The sequence below is a fragment of the Pan paniscus genome, chromosome 12 (assembly GCF_029289425.2).
Source record: "Pan paniscus chromosome 12, NHGRI_mPanPan1-v2.0_pri, whole genome shotgun sequence".
NCBI classification, from domain to species: domain Eukaryota; kingdom Metazoa; phylum Chordata; class Mammalia; order Primates; family Hominidae; genus Pan; species Pan paniscus.
In genome coordinates, this window is record NC_073261.2 from 56,290,180 (window position 1) to 56,309,558 (window position 19,379).

General features: G+C 45.9%; 3 protein-coding genes across 14 annotated transcripts in view; 1 reads left to right on the plus strand and 2 right to left on the minus strand.

Moving 5' to 3' along the window:
- The window catches only part of ASPRV1 (aspartic peptidase retroviral like 1), a 197,822-nt gene that overhangs the window by 37,077 nt on the left and 141,366 nt on the right, over nt 1-19,379 (plus strand). For 5 of the 12 annotated variants that reach the window (XM_055107829.2, XM_055107835.2, XM_063594861.1 and 2 more), the window contains exon 1: nt 19,046-19,167. The exons of 2 other annotated variants lie outside the window; for them this stretch is intronic. The gene's annotated coding sequence lies outside the window, so the exon portion shown is untranslated. Of the gene's footprint in view, nt 1-19,045; nt 19,376-19,379 lie in introns of those variants that run through there. 5 more of the 12 variants (XM_057301290.2, XM_057301292.2, XM_063594885.1 and 2 more) reach the window with 1 other exon arrangement.
- LOC134728641 (large ribosomal subunit protein bL36m-like) lies at nt 2,446-4,418 on the minus strand. Its single transcript, XM_063594887.1, has one exon. It carries the CDS (start codon nt 4,029-4,031, stop codon nt 3,627-3,629), a length of 405 nt encoding a protein of 134 aa, XP_063450957.1. The 5' UTR covers nt 4,032-4,418; the 3' UTR covers nt 2,446-3,626.
- On the minus strand, nt 17,283-19,100 carry PCBP1 (poly(rC) binding protein 1). The gene has a single exon (XM_008956348.5). The coding sequence runs from the start codon at nt 18,701-18,703 to the stop codon at nt 17,633-17,635; it is 1,071 nt and encodes a 356-aa protein (XP_008954596.2). The 5' UTR covers nt 18,704-19,100; the 3' UTR covers nt 17,283-17,632.

Here is a 19,379-nt window from a genome sequence, read left to right on the forward strand (position 1 = left end):
GTGGCTCGATCTCGACTCACTGCAACCTCTGCCTCCTGGGTTCAAGTGATTCTCCTGCCTCAGCCTCCCAAGTAACTGGGATTACAGGCATGTGCTGCCACACCTGTCTAATTTTTGTATTTTTAGTAGAGATGGAGTTTCACCATGTTGGCCAGGATGGTCTCGATCTCCTGACCTCGTGATCTGCCCACCTTGACATCTCAAAGTGCTGGGATTACAGGTGTGAGCCTCCATGCCCAGCCAGCTCTATGGCTATTATGAACAAAAGATATGTGGACTCTGCTCTCATGAAGCTTACATTCTAGTAATAAGAAACAAAGCCAGGCACAGTGGCTCACGCCTGTAATCCCAACACTTTGGGAGGCCAAGGTGGGAGGATCACTTGAGGTCAGGAGTTCAAGATCAGTCTGGCCAACATGGTGAAACCCCACCTCTACTAAAAATACAAAAAGTAAGGCCAGGCACGGTGGCTTACGCCTGTAATCCCAGCACTATGGGAGGCTGAGGTGGGCGGATCACCTGAGGTTGGAAGTTCGAGACCAGCCTGACCAACATGGAGAAACCCCATCTCTACTAAAAATACAAAATTAGAAGGGCGCGGTAGTGCATGCCTATAATCCCAGCTACTCAGGAGGCTGAGGCAGGAGAATCGTTTGAACCTGGGAGGCAGAGGTTGCAGTGAGCTGAGATCATGCCACTGCACTCCAGCCTGGGTGACAGAGTGAGAAATGAGATATTATATTCAAAAAACTTCCACTTCTTTTACTCTTTTAAAATTTATTTATTTATTGTTTTGAGACAGTCTCACTCCGTCACCCAGGATGGAGTGGAGTGGTGTGATCTTGGCTCACTGCAACCTCCCCCTCCTGGGTTTAAGAGGTTCTCCTACCTCAGCTTTCCTAGCAGCTGGGATGAGAGATGCCCAGCTCCAAGCCAGGCTAATTTTTGTATTTTTAGTAGAGACAGGGTTTCACCATGTTGGCCAGGCTGGTCTCGAACTCCTGACCTTAAGTGATCCCCCCACCTCAGCCTCCCAAAGTGCTGGGATTACAGGCGTGAGTCACTGCGCCCTGCCAAAACTTACACTTCTGATAGCAACCACAAATATAAAATATGCAGGAATAAAGTCGACCAGTAATGTGAAAGATATTATGAAAAAAAAATTCAGAGAAATAAAGGGAATCTTTAAAAATGGAAAGAAACACTATGTATACCTAGATTGGAAAATCTAATATGAATTTTAAATTTTAATTTATTTTGGAAATACTTTGATGTAATAAAAATCAAAACTTTAAATGAGAAAAAATAATTTTATTTTTTATTTTTAAATATTTTCTGACATATTCTGAGTCCGACTTTTGTTTGAGGAAATAATTTTAAAATGTTGAAAAATGGTATAAGACTGGTGCTACCAGTCATTACCATTTAGTACTTGGAAGTGATAACCAAACAGTGTGGAGCTGGCACAGGAAAAGACAGGTATGTCAGTAACACAGAAAGAAAAGACAGGTATGTCAGTAACACAGAAAGAAAAGACAGGTATGTCAGTAACACATCAATAGGAAAAAGGATAGATTACTTAGGGAATGACAAAATGTTTCATCTTGATGACAAATCTCGTAGGTTGGAGGTAGCTGCTTGCAGTTGTAATCGGGCTGTGAGGCCTAGTCTGAGTTTAGCCAGGAGTTCTGCATTTGATTAGAAATGTCTTCCGGGGGCCCGGGAAGGGGAGACAGATTCACTCGGACCACATATTTTCCCTTCTTGGATTATTCAATAAATATCACTGGACAACGAGCCTGCAATTTGGGGGAAAAAAATTACTAGCTCTTCCCATCATATATAATATATACCCAAGTAAATGTCAGATGGTTTAGATTTAAATAGTGTAACAAAATGGAAATATAAAATACTAGGAGGAAAAAAGAGGAAATTTTGAAAAACAATTATTGAAGTTAGGGAAGGACTTTCCAAACCTGACTTTAAAGACAGAAACCATAAAGTTAAAGATTGATAGATTTAGCTACTTAATCATTAGACACTTCTGCAGAGCAGAAGTTAAAAGAAAACTGACACATTAAAAAAATGCATTATATGTCGAAGCGTTAATATTTTACTGTATAACGAGATCCTCAATCATTAAGAAAAATACGAACACTCCAATAGAAAAAGGTGAAAAAGATACGAATAGGCAATTCACTAAAGGAGAAATGCAAACAGCTGAGAGATACATAACATTTCTTTTTACTCACCAGTAATCCAAGAAATGAAAATTAAAACAATGCTATACCATTTTTTTCACCGGCCAAACTGGCAAAGAAAAATCTCCAGTGTGCTTAAGGATGGGGGAAACAACACTGAAATGGAGAAAATCCCAGCTAACTGGGCCTAGTCACTTTGGACACAAATTCTACTTTATAATGGTTTCCTATTTCAGAAAGCAGTCAAGCAGTAGAGGCATTTACTGGAGAGATCTGCAAAAGTTGAGAAAGGAGAAGACCTCTATGGCTAAACTATAATTCTGTAAATTTGTGGTTAGCAAGAATATCCTGTCAGACTGTTAAATTCTAGTTTCCTTTTCTTATTCTAAAACATCTTTTCTGAAGAAATGGGTCATGAGGGCTTAGCCTATTTTCCCCTAACAAAGCTTTAACATCTTGGATACCCAAATCCCTTGTTAAAATTTTGGGTATAAACTGGCCCCACCTTAGGGTACAGTGAGACAGCCCCCTACTGGGCATCACAGCATTGGCTTGAGGCCAAGAAGCCCACCCAGATGGGCCACTTCCTCCCCTGTGAGGAACAGGGGACTCACAGGTCTCCAGTCTTCTAATCCTGATCTGACACAGGTACAATAAACTCCATGTTTGTCACCTTGTTCTCAGTGGTGAGCTACAAAAATTAGCCGGACGTGGTGGCCGGCGCCTGTCCCAGCTACTGGGGAGGCTGACGCAGGAGAATCGTTTGAACCTGGGAGGCGGAGGTTGAAGTGAGCCGAGATCGCGCCACTGCACTCCAGCCTGGGATAGAGCCAGAAAAAAAAACAACAACAGTGCTCTTATAATAAATAAGACAAAATGCCCATCCCAGAAAGAAAACATGCAAAGGATATAAAGAGGTGGTTTATAAAAGAAAAAATATAAATTCAAAAATCATGAACCTTTCAGAATGCAAATTAAAATCACGAAGAGACCCTGCTTTTTGTTTAACAAATCAGCAAAGGCTAAAAAAAAAGCAAGATGATGCCCAATGTTGGTGAAGGTACAGAAAAAGGGGCACAGTGATGACAGTACACTTTGGTAAAATCTTTCTGTAGAGTAGCATTTCTCAAAGAGTGGTGGGGGGCCCTAGGGCGCCCTCAGATCCTTTCAGGGGTCTGAGAGGTCAAAACTATTTTCTTTTTTTAAATAGGAAAATGTTTTTTAATTGGAACATTTTGGAAATAAGATAATGCAATGTCTTCTATAGTTACTCATTTACACTGAAACGTGATGGGTAACTTTTAGGGCGTTTGCTTCCAGTCACTTTCCCCTGACTCCTTGATGTGATAATTCCTTCCATAAGATACAACCATTCTCCCAAGAGACGCGATGACGAGTATGTGCGTGACTCTGGAGGGAAAGGGTCTACATCTGTCTCTGCTTGTGCCTCGGATGGATTTTACAATAGACGTACCACTGACCCCGCCTCTTCACCAGGTAACAGTCCTTGCAGCTCTTCTTAAGGACAGTCTTGTTTTTGAACCCCAGCGCGGGCAGCAGGTGGGGCAGGAGGCCGGGTGAGAGAAGTGAGCGCACTTCTGCCCCGGGTTCCACAGCCACGGGGGCTGCACCTCGAAGGGATCCAAATAGAAATGTGGAGAGGGCTCGAGGCTTCACTGTGTGACGACTGAGATATAGCATAGGGTTCACCATTTTCCTTATAAAAAGATTTGCCATGTTGTGGTGAATCCGGCCGCGCGCTCTCACCCCCGCGCCGGTCCCTGCGTCGGCCCCTGCCAGGAAGAAAGATGGCGGCGGAACTATTTTCATAATAATACTAAGATGTGGCTGGGTGTGGTGGCTCACACCTGTAATCCCAGCACTTTGGGAGGTTGAGGTGGGTGGATCACCTGAGGTCAGGAGTTTGAGACCAGCCTGGCCAACATGGTGAAACCCTGTCTTTACTAAAATTACAAAAAAAAAAAAAAAAAAAAAAAAATTAACTGGGTGCGGTGGTGCGCGCCTGTAGTCCCAGCTATTCAGGAGGCTGAGGTAGAATCGCTTGAACCTAGGAGGCAGAGGTTGCAGTGAGCCGAGATCGTGCCACAGTACTCCAGCCTAGGAGGCAGAGCAAGACTCCATCTCAAAAAAACAAAACAAAATTTGTTTGCCTTTTTCACTCTCGTTTGCTCACTGGCACAGAATGTAATTTTCCAGAGGTTAGATGATTTGTGATATCACGTGATTAAGGCAGAAACAAACAGGAGACAGTGTATTCTATTGTCAGACATTAAGGAGATTTGCAAAAATGTAAATCTTAGTGTGCAAAATAGTTTCTCACACTAAGTATTTTTTGTTTTGGAAATATTTTTGTTTGTTTTTGTTTTTAGATGGAGTTTACTCTCGTTGCCCTGGTTGGAGTGCAATGGCGCCATCTCGGCTCACTGCAACCTCCGCCTACCGAGTTCAAGCAATTCTCCTGCCTCAGCCTCCCGAGCAGCTGGGATAACAGGCATGCGTCACCACGCCCGTCTAATTTTGTAATTTCAGTAGAGACGAGGTTTCTCCATGTTGGTCAGGCTGGTCTTGAACTCCCGACCTCAGGTGATCCGCCTGCCTCGGCCGCCCAAAGTGCTGGGATTACAGGCGTGAGCCACCGCGCCCGGCTGGAAAATAGTTATTTTTAATAAAAAATATCAACTTATGTTAGCATTTAATGGGTTTATTATAGTTATTTGTAAAATAATTAATATGTAAACATTTAAAATGTTTATATGCTTTAATTTGTGAGATGGTTAACCACATAACAAAAATGCTTTTTAGGAATCTCAATTTTTTTTTTTTTTTTTTTTTGCAACAGGGTCTCACTCTGTTGCCCAGGCTGGAGTGCAGTGGTGCGATCATGGCTCACTGCGGCCTCATGGGCTCAAGTTATCCTCCCACCTCAGCCTCCCGAGTGGCTGTGACCACAGGCACTCGGCACTATACCTGGCTAACTTTCGTATTTTTTGTAGAGAAGAGGCTTTGCCATGTTGCCCAGGCCAGGATTGTCTATGACCTTCTGGGCTCAAGTGATCCTTCCTCCATGACCTCCCAAAGTGCTGGGATTATAGGCGTGAGCCACCACATCGGCCAAACTGAGTAATTTTTAAGAGTGTAAAGGGATAAGATCAAAAAGTTTGAGAACTGCTGTTCTATAGCAAAGTGATAATGTGCATGAAAAGCCTTGGAAATGGAGCTGCCCTTAAATCCAGGCTTTCCTCTTTTGAATAATTTGATTTTGTTCTTTTGTTTTTGAGACGGAGTCTCGCTCTGTCCCCCAGGCTGATGTGCAATGGTGCGATCTCGGCTCACTGCAACCTCTGCCTTCCGGGTTCAAGCGATTCTCCCACCTCAGCCTCCCCGATAGCTGGGACTACAGGCACCCGCCACCGCGCCCAGCTACTTTTTTGTGTTTTTAGGAGAGACGGGGTTTCACCATGTTGGCCAGGCTGGTCTGGAACTTCTGACCTCAAGTGATCCGCCCACCTCGGCCTCCCAAAGTGCTGGGATTACTTACAGGTGTGAGCCACCGCGCCCGGCCTCCGTTGTCTGTTCTGGAGTTCCAGAACAGCCTGGCCAACATGAAGAAACCTCGTTTCTCCTAAAAATACAAAAATTACCTGAGTGCTGTGGCGGGTGCCTGTAGCCCCAGCTACCGGGGAGGCTGAGGCATAAGAATCACTTGAACTGAGCTGATATCGTGCCACTGCACTCCAGCCTGGGCGACAGAGCGAAACTCTGTCTCAAAAAAAAAAAAAAAAAAGAAAAAGAAAGAAAGACAGCAAAATGTACAAACAAATGTGCATTAAATAGGAGAGAGGTTAAAAAAATAACATATGGCTAAAAAAAACCGCACAAAATTGTAGTATTTATTGTAGTGAAAATGTTCACAATTTAAGGTAAAAAATAGGAAAAAAATATAAAATAATGAAAGAATAGTCTTTTCAACAAATAATGTTGGAACAACTGGATATCCATATGCAACAGAAAAAATCTGGAATCTTACACCATATACAAAAATTAACATAAAATGAGTCAAAGACCTAAATCCGAGGTCATGAAGATTTATATTTTTGTTTTCTTCTAAGAGTTTTATAGTTCTAGTTCTTACACTATAAAACTCATAGAAGAAAACATGAGTATAAATCTTCATGACCTTAGATTAGGCAATGGTTTCTTACATATGACAATAAAAGCACAAGCAACCACAACCAAAAAAACAGAAAGAAAAAATTGGTCTTCATCAAAATTAAAAACTTTTGTGCTTCAAAGGACATTATTAAGAAAGTTATGACAACTCACAGAACGGGAGAAAATATTTACAAATTATATATCTAATAAGGTTCTAGTATATAGAATATATATAGAACTCTTACAACGCAATAATAAAAAGACAACTTAATTTTTTAAATGGGCAAAGGATTTTATTTTATTTTGTTGTTTTGAGATGGATTCTCGCTCTGTCACCCAGGCTGGAATTGTGATAGCGTGATCTCGGCTCACTTAAACCTCCACTTCCCGGGTTCAAGCAATTCTCCTGCCTCAGCCTCCCGAGTAGCTGGGACCACAGGCGCACACCATGGCACCTGGCTATTTTTTTTAAATTTTTAATTTTTTAATTTTTAATAGAGATGGGTTTTCACTATGTTGCCCAGGTTGGGGAGGATTTTAATAAATGTTTCTCCAAAGAAGATATATAAACAGCCAATAAGCAAATGGAAAGATACTCAATTAGGGAAATCAGGTCAAAACCACAATGAGGTGTCACTTTACACCCACCAGGATGGCTACAGTAAAAAAAAAGAAAAAAAAAAAGTGGCCAGGTGCAGTGGCTCAAGCTTGTAATCCCAGCACTTTGGGAGACTAAGGCAGGCAGGCAGATCGTTTGAGACCAGCCTGGGCAACGTGGCAAAACCTTATCTTTACTAAAAATACAAAAAATTAGCCGGGTGTGGTGCCGTGTGCATGTAGTCTCAGCTACTTGGGAGGCTGAGGTGGGAGGATCACCTGAGCTCAGGAAGTTGAGGCTGCAGTGAGCAGAGGTCGCACCACTGCACTCCAGCCTGAGCAACAGGAGTGAGATCCTATCCCAAAAAAAGAAAAAAAAGTGTTGGCAAGAATGTAGAAATATTAGAACCCTCATATACTGCTGGTGGGAATGTAAAATGATAGAGCCACTGTGAAAAAAATTTGGCAGTCCTCAAAAAGTTAAACATAGAGTTACCATATAACCCAGTAATTCCACTGATAGGTATATACTCCAAAGAAATGAAAACATATGTCCATACAAAACTTGTACACAAATGTTCAATGTTCACCATAGCATTATTCATAATAGTCAGGAAGTGGAAACAATACAAATGTCCAGCAACTAATGAATGGCTAAATAAAATGTCATGTGGTCATGTGATACCATATATTGTATGACCATATCACACTTGAATATGAATATATTCAACCATTAAAAGAAAAGAAGGCTGGGCGCGGTGGTTCACGCCTGTAATCCCAGCACTTTGGGAGGCCGAGGCGGGCGGATCACGAGGTCAGGAGATCGAGACGATCCTGGTTAACACGGTGAAACCCCATCTCTACTAAAAAAGAAATAAATAAATACAAAACATTAGGCCAGGCATGGTGGCTGGCACCTGTAGTCCCAGCTACTCAGGAGGCTGAGGCAGGAGAATGGTGTGAACCTGGGAGGCGGAGGTTGCAGTGAGCTGAGATCGTGCCACTGTACTCCAGCTTTGGTGACAGAGCGAGATTCCGTCTCAAAAAAAAAAAAGAAGAAAATAGGTACTGATACATGCTACAACATGGACAAACCTTGAAAACTTATATTAAATGAAAGCAGTCAGATGCAAAAGGCCACATATTATATAATTCTATTTATATGAAATGTGCAGAATAAACAAATCCATAGAGCCAGAAAGTAGATTAGTGCTTGCCAGGGACTCGGGGGTGGGGACTGGAGGTGAGGGAGGATGGAAATGACTGGTAATAGGTGCAAAGGTTACTTTTTGGGGTGATGAAAATGACTGGCATGAGAGAGTGATGATGATTACACAATCTTGTGAATATACTAAAAACCACTAAATTGTACACTTTAAAATGGTGAATTTGGCTGGGCGCAGTGGCTCACGCCTGTAACCCCAGCACTTTGGGAGGTCGAGGTGGGCAGATCACTTGAGGTCAGGAGTTTGAGACCAGCCTGGCCAACATGGTGAAATCCTATCTCTTCTAAAAATACAAAAATTAGCCAGGCGGTGTGGTGGGCACCTGTAATCCCAGCTACTCAGGAGGCTGAGACAGGAGAATCACCTGAACCCAGGAGATGGAGATTGGAGTGAGCCGAGATGGCACCACTACACTCCAGCCTGGGTGATGGAGCGAGACTCTGTCTTAAAAAAAAGGGGGGGGGTATTTATATACACACACACACTTTCTCTCTCTCTCTCTCTCTATATATATGCGCATATATATATATTCTGCGTCTCTATATATTGAAAAGTATTATATTTATATATGCATACAACAAAGAATAGAGGATGTTAATAGCAATAAGGATTTTTATATGTGTTAGATATTCATGTATGCTCTATAAAGACATATATTGCTTTCTTTTTTTTTTTTTTTTTGAGACAGGGTCTCTGTCACCCAGGCTGGAGTGCAGTGACGTGGTCACGGATCACTACAGCCTGGACCTCCTGGACTCAGGTGATCCTCCCACCTCAGCCTTCCAAGTAGCGGGGACCATAGGTGTGCACTACCAAGACCAGCTATTTTTTTTTTTTTTTTTTGTATTTGTTGTAGAGACAGGGTTTTGCCATGTTGCCCAGGCTAGTCTCAAACTCATGGGCTCAAGCAATCTTCCCGAGCCTTGGCTTCCCAAAGTGCTGGAATTACAGGCATGAGCCACCATTTCTGGCCTTTAAATTTTTATTTATTTATTTATTTATTTATTTATTTATTTATTTATTTACTGAGGTGGAGTCTCGCTTCATCGCCCAGGCTGGAGTGCCGTGGCGCGATGCAAGCTCCGCCTCCCGGGTTCAGGCCATTCTCCTGCCTCAGCCTCCGGAGTAGCTGGGACTACAGGCGCCCGTCCCCACCCCCGGCTAATTTTTTGTACTTTTTTTTTTTTGAGACGGAGTCTCGCTCTGTAGCCCAGGCTGGAGTGCAGTGGCGCAATCTTGGCTCACTGCAAGCTCCGCCTCCCGGGTTCACGCCATTCTCCTGCCTCAGCCTCCCGAGTAGCTGGGACTACAGGCACCCGCCACCACGCCCGGCTAATTTTTTGTATTTTTAGTAGAGACACGGTTTCACCGTATTAGCCAGGATGGTCTTGATTTCCTGACCACGTGATCCGCCAGCCTCGGCCTCCCAAAGTGCTGAGATTACAGGCATGAGCCACCATGCCTGGTCCCTATTTTTTTTAATATAATAGAGATGAGGTCTCACTATGTTGCCCAGACTGGTCTCGAACTCGTGGCCTCAACTGATCATCTCGCCTTGGCCTCCCAAAGTGCTGGGATTACAGGCATAAACCACAGTTCCTGGCCTTTACATTTTTATTTTTTTTAAACATAATAGAGACAAGGTTTCACTATGTTGCCCAGACTGGTCTCGAACTCCTGGCCTCAACTGATCCTCCTGCCTTGGCCTTCCAAAGTGTTGGGAGTATAGGTGTGAGCCACCGTGCCAGGCTTCATGTATGTTTTCTTGACTGAAAAATTGGGCAGGCTGGGCACGCTGGCTTACACCTGTAATCCTAGCACTTTGGGAGGCTGAGGCAGGTGGAACGCTTGGAGGAGTTCGAGACCACCCTGGGCAACACGGTAAAACCCTGTCTCTACTAAAAATACAAAAAAATAGCCAGTGTGGTGCCTTATGACTGTAGTCCCAACTACTTGGGAGGCTGAGGTGGGAGGATTGCTTAAACCTAGGAGGCGGAGGTTACAGTGAGCCTAGATCACACCACTGCACTCCAGCCTGGGCAATACAGTGACACCCTGCCTCAAAAAAAATAAATAAATAAAATTATAAATAAATAAAAAAAATAAAAATTAAAAAAATAAAAAAGAACAATTGAGCAATAAAAGTCATTACAGACAAGATGAAAAATGTGCAGACTGTCCATTTAGAGTAACCTTACTGTGACTGAACTGCTCAGGGAATAACCAGTTTGGCATCTTGCACCATTCGAGTGGCTAGCTGACATGATATGAGTTTGCTGACGCTGAAGGACGGTGGTCTCAGCTCCCTACCAAGGCTCACTCAGCCCAGTGGCAGATGTTTGGAGGCACAATCCACCCCTGGGAGAAGGAGGGCAGCACAGTTACTATCTCCCTACTTCAGTGGACACAAGGTATAGGGGAAAATCAGGGCAGCCAAGCCCTCTCCCAAAGCCCTTGCTTTGAGGGCAGGAGGGCAGGGGAAAGGAGGGGCGAGGGCTTGGGCCTGCTTTTAGGGATTAACTTCTCCTCGTGTGTAACCTTCTCTGGAGTGTCTGTCTTCTTCCCCTCTACTGTCCTTACATCTTCCCCTCAAAGTCTAAAGTGATAGCCTATAATCCCAGCTACTTGGGAGGCTGAAGCAGGAGGATTGGTTGAGCCCAGGAGTTTGAGGCTGCAGTGGGCTGTGATCATACCATTGTCGTCCAGCCCAGGCCACAGAGTGAATGACCCCGTCTTAAAAATAAATAAATAAATAAATAAAATAAATAAGTAAGAAAAAGCCTAAAGCGACAGGCACAATAGATCAGGGATGTTCCGAGCAAATCTCACTGCAGTTCTTCCTTTCTACTTCCTCCTCAATCAAGTGCCCATGAATAGTTACCCAAAATGCCAAGCTGGGGCTTGTTGCTGCCAGTTTTTTGTCAACTTCCGCTTTTCTCTGTTAGAGTATTTACAGAAGGCCTGTGTGTCAGAAGTCAGCCCTGTGGCAGGAGGCAGAAGCTGGGATGGGTGCCCACAAAGGAAGCCTTATTTTCCAAGGCAGCCAGAGAATCATGGGTCTGAACTTATCCCGTCTTCTCAGATGGAGGACTAAGACCCAGAAAGAGGGAGGAATTTGTCCAAGCTCTCCCAGTGAGCTGATGCCATAGCCAGGACTAGAATTCAGGTCTCCCAATTCTCAGCACAGTGTGATTTTCCTTGCAGAATGTTGATGCTCAAAGAACAGGAACCCCAGAACCCCAGGGAGGTAAGGAAGAAGAGCACAGCCAGGATCAGAAGAGTGAAGAAACAATGATGTCCCACAGGCGAGGATGCCCACACAGAATGACTTTGGGGGGACTGCCAGTTATTTTGTATGGAAGGCTGAAGGTAGCGGCAGGAGACTTGTTAGGCCTTGCACTGGTGAGGCTGGTTGGGAACAGATGTTCAAGGGCCTGGAAAACTGTGCTGAACAGTTTGGGTTTTCTTTCATAGACCATGGGGGTGAGGTGGGACTTGAAGGCCTTTGATCGGGGGACACATGTGTTTAGATCTGAATTTTAGGAAGGCCCCTCAGGTGGCCAGGCTAGGTGAGGTGAGCAGAGGACTTGGTAGTGGAAGGCTTCTCTTGCTGTGACTGCCTATTTGTATGTCTGACTGGGCGCTGTCTCACTGGCAGGAGGTGGCAGGCCCAGGGATGCTGGACAGTATATGGTTCACCACTTGGGGTAGCCAAGAGTAGCAAGGGGTGAGGTGGGTTCAACTCACAAACCTGAAGCTCTTGGTAAATACTGCTTACTTTTCAGGTCACAGGGAGTAAGTAGCTGCTCTAGGGGTGAATCCAAGAGTGGTGATTCACTGTCCAAACTACTGGCTGGAGGAGAGCTGGTGGTGGTCATGTACGTGTGTGCATGTGTGTGTGTCTATATTTGAGTGGGGCAAGGGAGGGGATTGGGGACCGGGGGAGACCAGCCTTCTAAACACATGATACAAATACTATGGCTATGACACAACAGGTGTTTGTCAACCTGTTCCAGCTCTTCCCAACTATGGCAGTGGCTATGGCCTAACAGCTGGAGGCAGGAACAGGGCTGTGACAAGAATCAGCAACTGCATAGGGGCCTCATCAATTTCCAGTCCTCCATCCAGAAGAGGACAGGACATGCTCAAGCTGCCCCAAAGAGAAAGGACAAAGGAGAGGAATTCTGAGATGCAAGTCCCTATGGAAGAGGGGACAGAGTTAAATTCCAACAGTCCAACAGACTATGGCTAGAGCCATAGTCTTCTCTTACCTGTACCTTTAACGTTCAGCTTACTACTGGTTCCTTATTATCTCCTGTTAGTGAGGTTCCTTTCAAAAACAATAAAACAAAACAATATTTTCCCGCTCAACTGCTCAACTTTTTGACTTAATTTTTTTTTTTTTTTTGAGACGGAGTCTCACTCTTTTGCCCAGGCCGGACTGCAGTGGCGCTATCTCGGCTCACTGCAAGCTCCGCCTCCCGGGTTCACGCCCTTCTCCTGCCTCAGCCTCCCAAGTAGCTGGGACTACAGACGCCCGCCACAGCGCTCAGCTAATTTTTTGTATTTTTAGTAGAGACGGGGTTTCACCGTGTTAGCCAGGATGGTCTACGATCTCCTGACCTCATGATCCGCCCGCCTCGGCCTTCCAAAGTGCTGGGATTACAGGCGTGAGCCACCGCGCCCGGCCAACTTTTTGACTTATTTCTTTTCCTCCTTTGCACCATCAAGTATTTGAGCAGTGGACACCCTTGCCTCCATTTCCTCACCCACTATGCCCTCCTCTCCTCCTGCAAACTGGTTTCCCCGCATCACTCTTCTGAAATTCTGCTCCCCAAACATACTCATTCCAGTGAAATTGTCTTCCCCAGAATTCCTTTGGTGTCTGAAAGGACTGGGGAGAAAGGATAAAAAAACTATTAAGATTGGCTGGGCGTGGTGGTTCACATCTGTAATCCCAGCACTTTGGGAGGCCGAGACAGGTGGATCACCTGAGGTCAGAAGTTTGAGACCAGCCTGGCCAACATGGTGAAACCCCATCTCTACTAAAAATACAAAAAATTAGCCAGGCGTGGTGGTGCGCACCTGTAATCACAGCTACTCAGGAGGCTGAGGCAGGAGAATCGCTTGAACCCAGGAGGCAGAGGTTGCAGTGAGCTATCATGCCACTGCACTACAGGCTGGGAGACAGAGCGAGACTCAGTCTCAACAACAACAACAACAACAACAAAAACTATTAAGATTTAGATTTTGGCCAGGGGCGGTGGCTCACACGTGTAATTCCAGCACTTTGGGAGGCTAAGAAGGGCGGATTGCTGGAGCCCAGGAGTTCGAGACCAGCCTGGGCAAATAGTGAGGCCCTGTTTCTACAACAAAATACAAAAATTAGCCGGGCGTGTTGGCACATGCCTGTAGTCCCAGCTACCCAGGAGGCTGAGGTGGGAGGATCAGCTGAGTCAGGGAGGTTGAGGTTGCAGTGAGCCGTGACTGTGCCACTGCACTCCAACATGGATGACAGAGTTAGACCTTGTCTCAAAATAAATTAAATAATTTAGGCCGGGTGTGGTGGCTCACACCTGTAATCCCAGCACTTTGGGAGGCCAAGGTGGGTTGATCACCTGAGGTTGGGGGTTCAAGACCAGCCTGGCCAACATGGTGAAACCGTGTCTCTACTAAAAATACAAAAATTAGCTGGGTGTAATGGTGGGCACCTGTAATCTCAGCTACTTGGGAGGTTGAGGCAGGAGAATTGTTTGAAGCCAGGAGGCAGAGGTTGCAGTGAGCCAAGACTATGCCATTGCACTCCAGTCTGGGCAATAGAGACTTTGTCTCAAAAATAAATAAGTAAATAAATGGTTTAGATTTCAATTAAAAAAATTGTCTTTGATTCAGATTTCATTTGTTTTTAAACTGGTAATATTTAACTTTTGTGTTTATAATGTATATAATATTTAGGATTCTGCTTATATATAGCTTATAAACAAGCATAAGGATTAGCATACATATATAATTTATAAATAAACAAGTTATAAAGACATATGCTAAAGACTTGCTATGGAAGGCCTATACTTTAAGAAAATGTTTGGAGACCACCGATTTTCAGTATGACGCTCAAAGCCTTTGTTACGGCATTCAATGCTGGTGATAATTTAGCCTTAAGTAATTTTACGGCTTCCTCCACCTCCTCTTCCTCCCTTTACCACAGAGCATACTCTCAACTATAATCAGCTACTAGACATCTTCCAAGTGTACCACAACAGCACGATGTAGTTCAGAGTACTTTGCCCACAGTAGCTGCTCAATCAAATCTGTTAAATAACCTCCTTACAGCATTATTGTCACTCCGTCAGCCCTGGACTGTTCCTCCTTGACTTCTCTCAAGGGCACTCTCCTGATTTCTCTCCTGCTGCTTCAACTATTCCTTCTGTCCTCACTGGCTGCCTCTTCCATATACACTTTACAAATATTTACTGAGTCCCTGCTATGTGTCAGGTATGGTGACAGGTACTAGGGTACCCAGTGAATAAGAAAACTAGGTCCTTCAACCCAATGAAATACCCCAAAACTCCATCTCTAGTCCCTTCCCCTCATTTACCTCTGTTCCTATGCAGCTTTGACTTCACCTCAGTCTTATTTCTAGCTACTTGTTGACTATTTCTGTCTGCATATACTTCTATCACCGTGCCTGAATTCATTGCTCCCCCTTTTTACATCTTCCTCTGGCCTCCACACCCAGTTTCAATATCTCTGCCATTGCCTAGTTCCTTTCCTTGCATTCCTATTGATACCACTTGCCAGCCTATATTAGAACCTGCTTCTTCCTTGAGGTAGTTTGCCAACTGCTATTCTTGCTTTTCATCTTTCCAAGTAGCAATTCGTCCTATGCCTTGCTGCCTAAATCATTATTTTACAAATTATTGCCAGCTTTGCCCAGTATAAGATGCAGTGGGGAGGAGCTTCAGGAAAGTCTGAGGCCTACTTTTCTTTCTTTTTTCTTTTTCGAGGCAGGGTCTTGCTCTGTCGCTCAGGCTGAGTGCATTGGTATGATCACAGGCCACTACAGCCTCGACCTCCCAGGTGCAGGGCAATCCTCCCACTTTAGCCTCCCAAGTAGCTGGAACTACAGGTGCACACCACCACACTTGTCTAATTTTTCTTTCTTTCTTTTTTTTTTTTGTAGAGACGAGGTTTCACCATGTTGCCCAGGTTGGTCTCAAACTCCTGAGCTCAAGTGATCTGCCCACCTCGGCCTCCCAGTGTTGGTATTACAGGCATGAGCCACTGCACCTGGCCTAATTTTTGGTATTAAGACCTGCTTTTCATAGGGCATTCAAACTGCTTCACCCAGCGTTTCAGGGATTCTTCAAAGACTATTTGGCTTGGTGTTTGAGGGTTCAAGCTTATATCCACTCTTGCCTTGATTTGGATTTGTGCTTATTGTTCCCAGAAGGCATGGTACCCACTTCTGGGTCTTCACTAGGTCCCCCTCCCTCCCCACCTGTCTTGGCCTCTCAGTCCAACTCATTTAATACACATTGCTTTGTTTCCTACCTTTTAATCATCTGTCTTCTCTGCCCAGATTTTGTGGCCAACCCTCAGCCCCCAGAAATGGGCCTTTTGGCTTTTTATAATCGAGTACACTGAAATTTACTGTGTTCTAAGCACTGTTCTGTTTTATATACATGCTTTCATTTTATTTTCACAAGCCCAGAAGGTGTTAATTTTAACATCTTCATTTATAGAGATTAATTTGTCCAAAGCCATGAATAGGAGGCAGAACTCAAATTTGAAAGCAAGTCTAACTCCAGAATTTGGGCTCCTTTCAGTGACTGCTTGCCTAACCCTGCGTGACCACATAATAAGCCTCAACGAACATTTACTGTGGATAATACTCCCCTCCCACAGGAACTTCTCTTTGCCATGAGTGATCTCCCATAGTGCCTGGGGTTTGAAATACCCACTTTGGCACCTACTGGTCTATTGTCTGATACTATTGTTTCTTCTTTCCCTCATCTCAGGCTCTATTTTCTCATACTATTGTTTCTAATGTTGCCTTTGCCTAGCAGTTTTCCTTCTCTCATCAGGTCAGGGATAGTCCTATTGGCTGATGTGGGCGTGAGGGTGCTACGGCCTTCACAGCGGGATCTTCCTCCTCCACTGAAGACAATCAGTGGCATTCAAATCTAAGACTCCTTTGGGGTGTTTGTTAAAAATACAGCTGATTAGTTTTGGGGTGGGACAGAGGAATCTGCATCTTTAACACTCAGATCATTCTTAGGTTATAGTCAGTGCACCAGTCTACATTCCCGCCTTGTGAAGACTGACCCATTTAGGCAGGATTATTTCCTGGTATAGGGATTCTCTAAACATTGCACACAGCTGAAGAATTGGAAACTGGGCCTCTTTTGTTTCTGGATACACCACTTGGCAGGTGTAATAACATCCTCTGACAGGCTGCTTGCCACAGGTGCATGCTTGACACGTGCGTCTCGTTGGTACCGTCCCCTCCCCCCTTCCCACCCCTGCTGCCCAACCAAGACCCCTCTAGTCCCACCACCACCCGGCAGCTGTTGCCCTCCTCCAAGCCCCCAATCCTCCCCGGCCCACTGCCCTCCCTTCCTTTCCTTTCCCTCCCCCCACACCCCTTCCCCAGGTTCCTCCCACCCCAGAATATTTTTTTGTTCCTGGCTAAGTTTATCCTGTGAGGTGGGGGTGGGGGGAACTGGTTAGATGGAGAGGACGCTCTGCCATTTAGAGGTCCTACTGAGTGGGCACACCTTTTCCCCTCGAGAAAACCTTGTTTCTACCAGAGAAATGGGCAGAGGCCTCTCTCTGGAACTTGAACCCCTCTGTCTCTGGAAACATCCCAAAGCAGGCCCAGCCTGCCATGTTCCTTTGTTGGGGCACAGAGGGAATGGAATCTTACCGATAAGGTGAGAAGAGCTTGAGAGAATACCAAGGACGGGCCCACCCTTCTCCCTCCTCCCTCCTCCCTCCAAACACCTCAGGCTAAAAGGGGAGGGAAAAAAAAAGCACCAACAAAGAGTTTAAGACAGCAATTCCCAGCTTTTTCAAATATGAAGCATTTTTTAACCAATCCGTTTTTTAATTCTTAAATTCTTGACATTACAGAACTAAACTGAAATTTATTAACATTCCACTCTTACATTTCTTATCGACAAACAGAAATAAAATTCATGAGCCAAAAAACCCAAAACAAAACTAAAAACAGGGAAAAGCTTATAAAACTAAATATGGATCCCAGCATTAACAGCTGAACAGAGAATGTGATTTTTAAATTCTTAGCGGATGATAAAGTTGTGTAGAAACTGAACACTTACAAATTATTTAAAACCTGGAATCACTGACCAGAAATTACACAGTTGGATCATGGGAAAACAGCAGAAAGGGGTTATTGAGGGAACCTACACTGTTCTAGCTGCACCCCATGCCCTTCTCAGAGGAAAGCCTGGCATTGATTAGATACTGGGCCAGACTAATACTGGCAGCAGAGCCAGTGATAGTAACCTGCCTACCAGAGGAGCCTTCCACTGGGTTGGCAATTTTGATCTGGGCCCCGGACATCTGGCGGATCTCATTAATGTTGGCGCCTTGGCGCCCGATTATGCAGCCAATTAAGTTATTTGGAATGGTGAGTTCATGGGTGGTTTGAGTAGATGCATCCAAACTTGCCCAATAGCCTTTCACCTCTGGAGAGCTGGAGTCAATTCCGGCGAATCCGGTCCCGCCGTGCATCATGGCAAAGTGAGACTGTTGTCTTGCCACCTGGTTCAGCTTGGCCAGATCGAGCGGAGAAATGGTGTGTTGTCCTTGAATCGAGTAGGCGTCTAGAGGTGGTCCCTCCAGGTCATGGGTGGCATGGGGGTAGCCCGCAGCGTCGCTGCACCGATCTTGGCCGCCCGCGCAGATGACTGGGGAGCTGGCCGGCATGGGCTGGTACGGAATGGTCATGACTCTCCCTTGCGGAGACTGGGAGAGCGTCTCCAGCATGACCAGGCAAATCTGCTTGACACACTCGGTGACAGACTGCGGCACGCCAGCGATGGTGATGGCCCGCTCGGTGGAGTTGGGCAGCATATCCCCCGCCACCTGGACCTGCGCCCCCGTACTCTCGCGAATCTCTTTGATCTTACACCCGCCTTTCCCAATCAGGGAGCCGCACTGGGTGGCCGGCACCACCAGCCTCAGGGTGACCGGGGGCCTGCTGGCCGCGGTACTGTTGGTCATGGAGCTGTTGATATCTTCCTCCAGCTTGTCGATGATCATAGCGAAAGCCTTAAAGATGGCATTGGTGGGGCCGGTCAGAGTGATGATTCTCTCCGGACAATTCCCCTCCGAGATGTTGATCCGCGCGCCACTCTCCTCGCGGATCCTCTTAACCGACTCCCCTTTCTTCCCAATGATGCTTCCTACTTCCTTTCCGTGCATAAGAAGCCGAATGGTGAGAGTCACATTTAGTCCACTTTCAGTCACACCGGCATCCATGGCGAGCGGCGGGCGGCGTTCGGGGGAGTTGGGCTCGTTACGTGGTCAAGTCTTTGGCGGCTGGCGGGGGGAGGGGAGGTGTAGGCCCAAAACTGCCGGCGCGAGGCGAGCGAGGGCCGCGGGAGCGAGCGGGAGCGGGCGGGAGGCCGCAGCGTAGTCGCAGGGGCGGGCGGCGGCGGCGGAGGGGGCGAGCGGGGCCGGGAGCGGCGGGCGGGCGGGTGGGCGAGGGCGCGGCGGTGGCGACTCCGGCGGCAGCCTCGGCGGTCTGGGCGGGGCGGGAAGCCCGCTTTCAACCCCGCGTACCCTCTGACCCCGGAAGTGCTTGCTGCGCAGGACCCCTTGAAAAAAAATGAGGACCCGTCTTTTTTAGGTCACAAGATTGCGCCAACCTTTACATGGTCCTTAAAAAAAAAAACCTTCTGACACTGCAGTAGTGAAAATGAAGCGCACGATGGGCGGAAGCTGTGAGTCCGGCAAAGTTTTAAAATGATTACGTATTTTATTAATTCTAACGGCACTGGCGGGTGACTGAAAATACTAGTGCTGTGTATGCAGGATAGACATTATTTTCCTGCCCTACATGAGGGGCTTGTGCGCGGAACGACATGGGCAACCCCGGCGGAAACTGCAGGCACAAGCCGGGACGCCGCGGGTTTAAAACGTGCGCGTGAGGTGA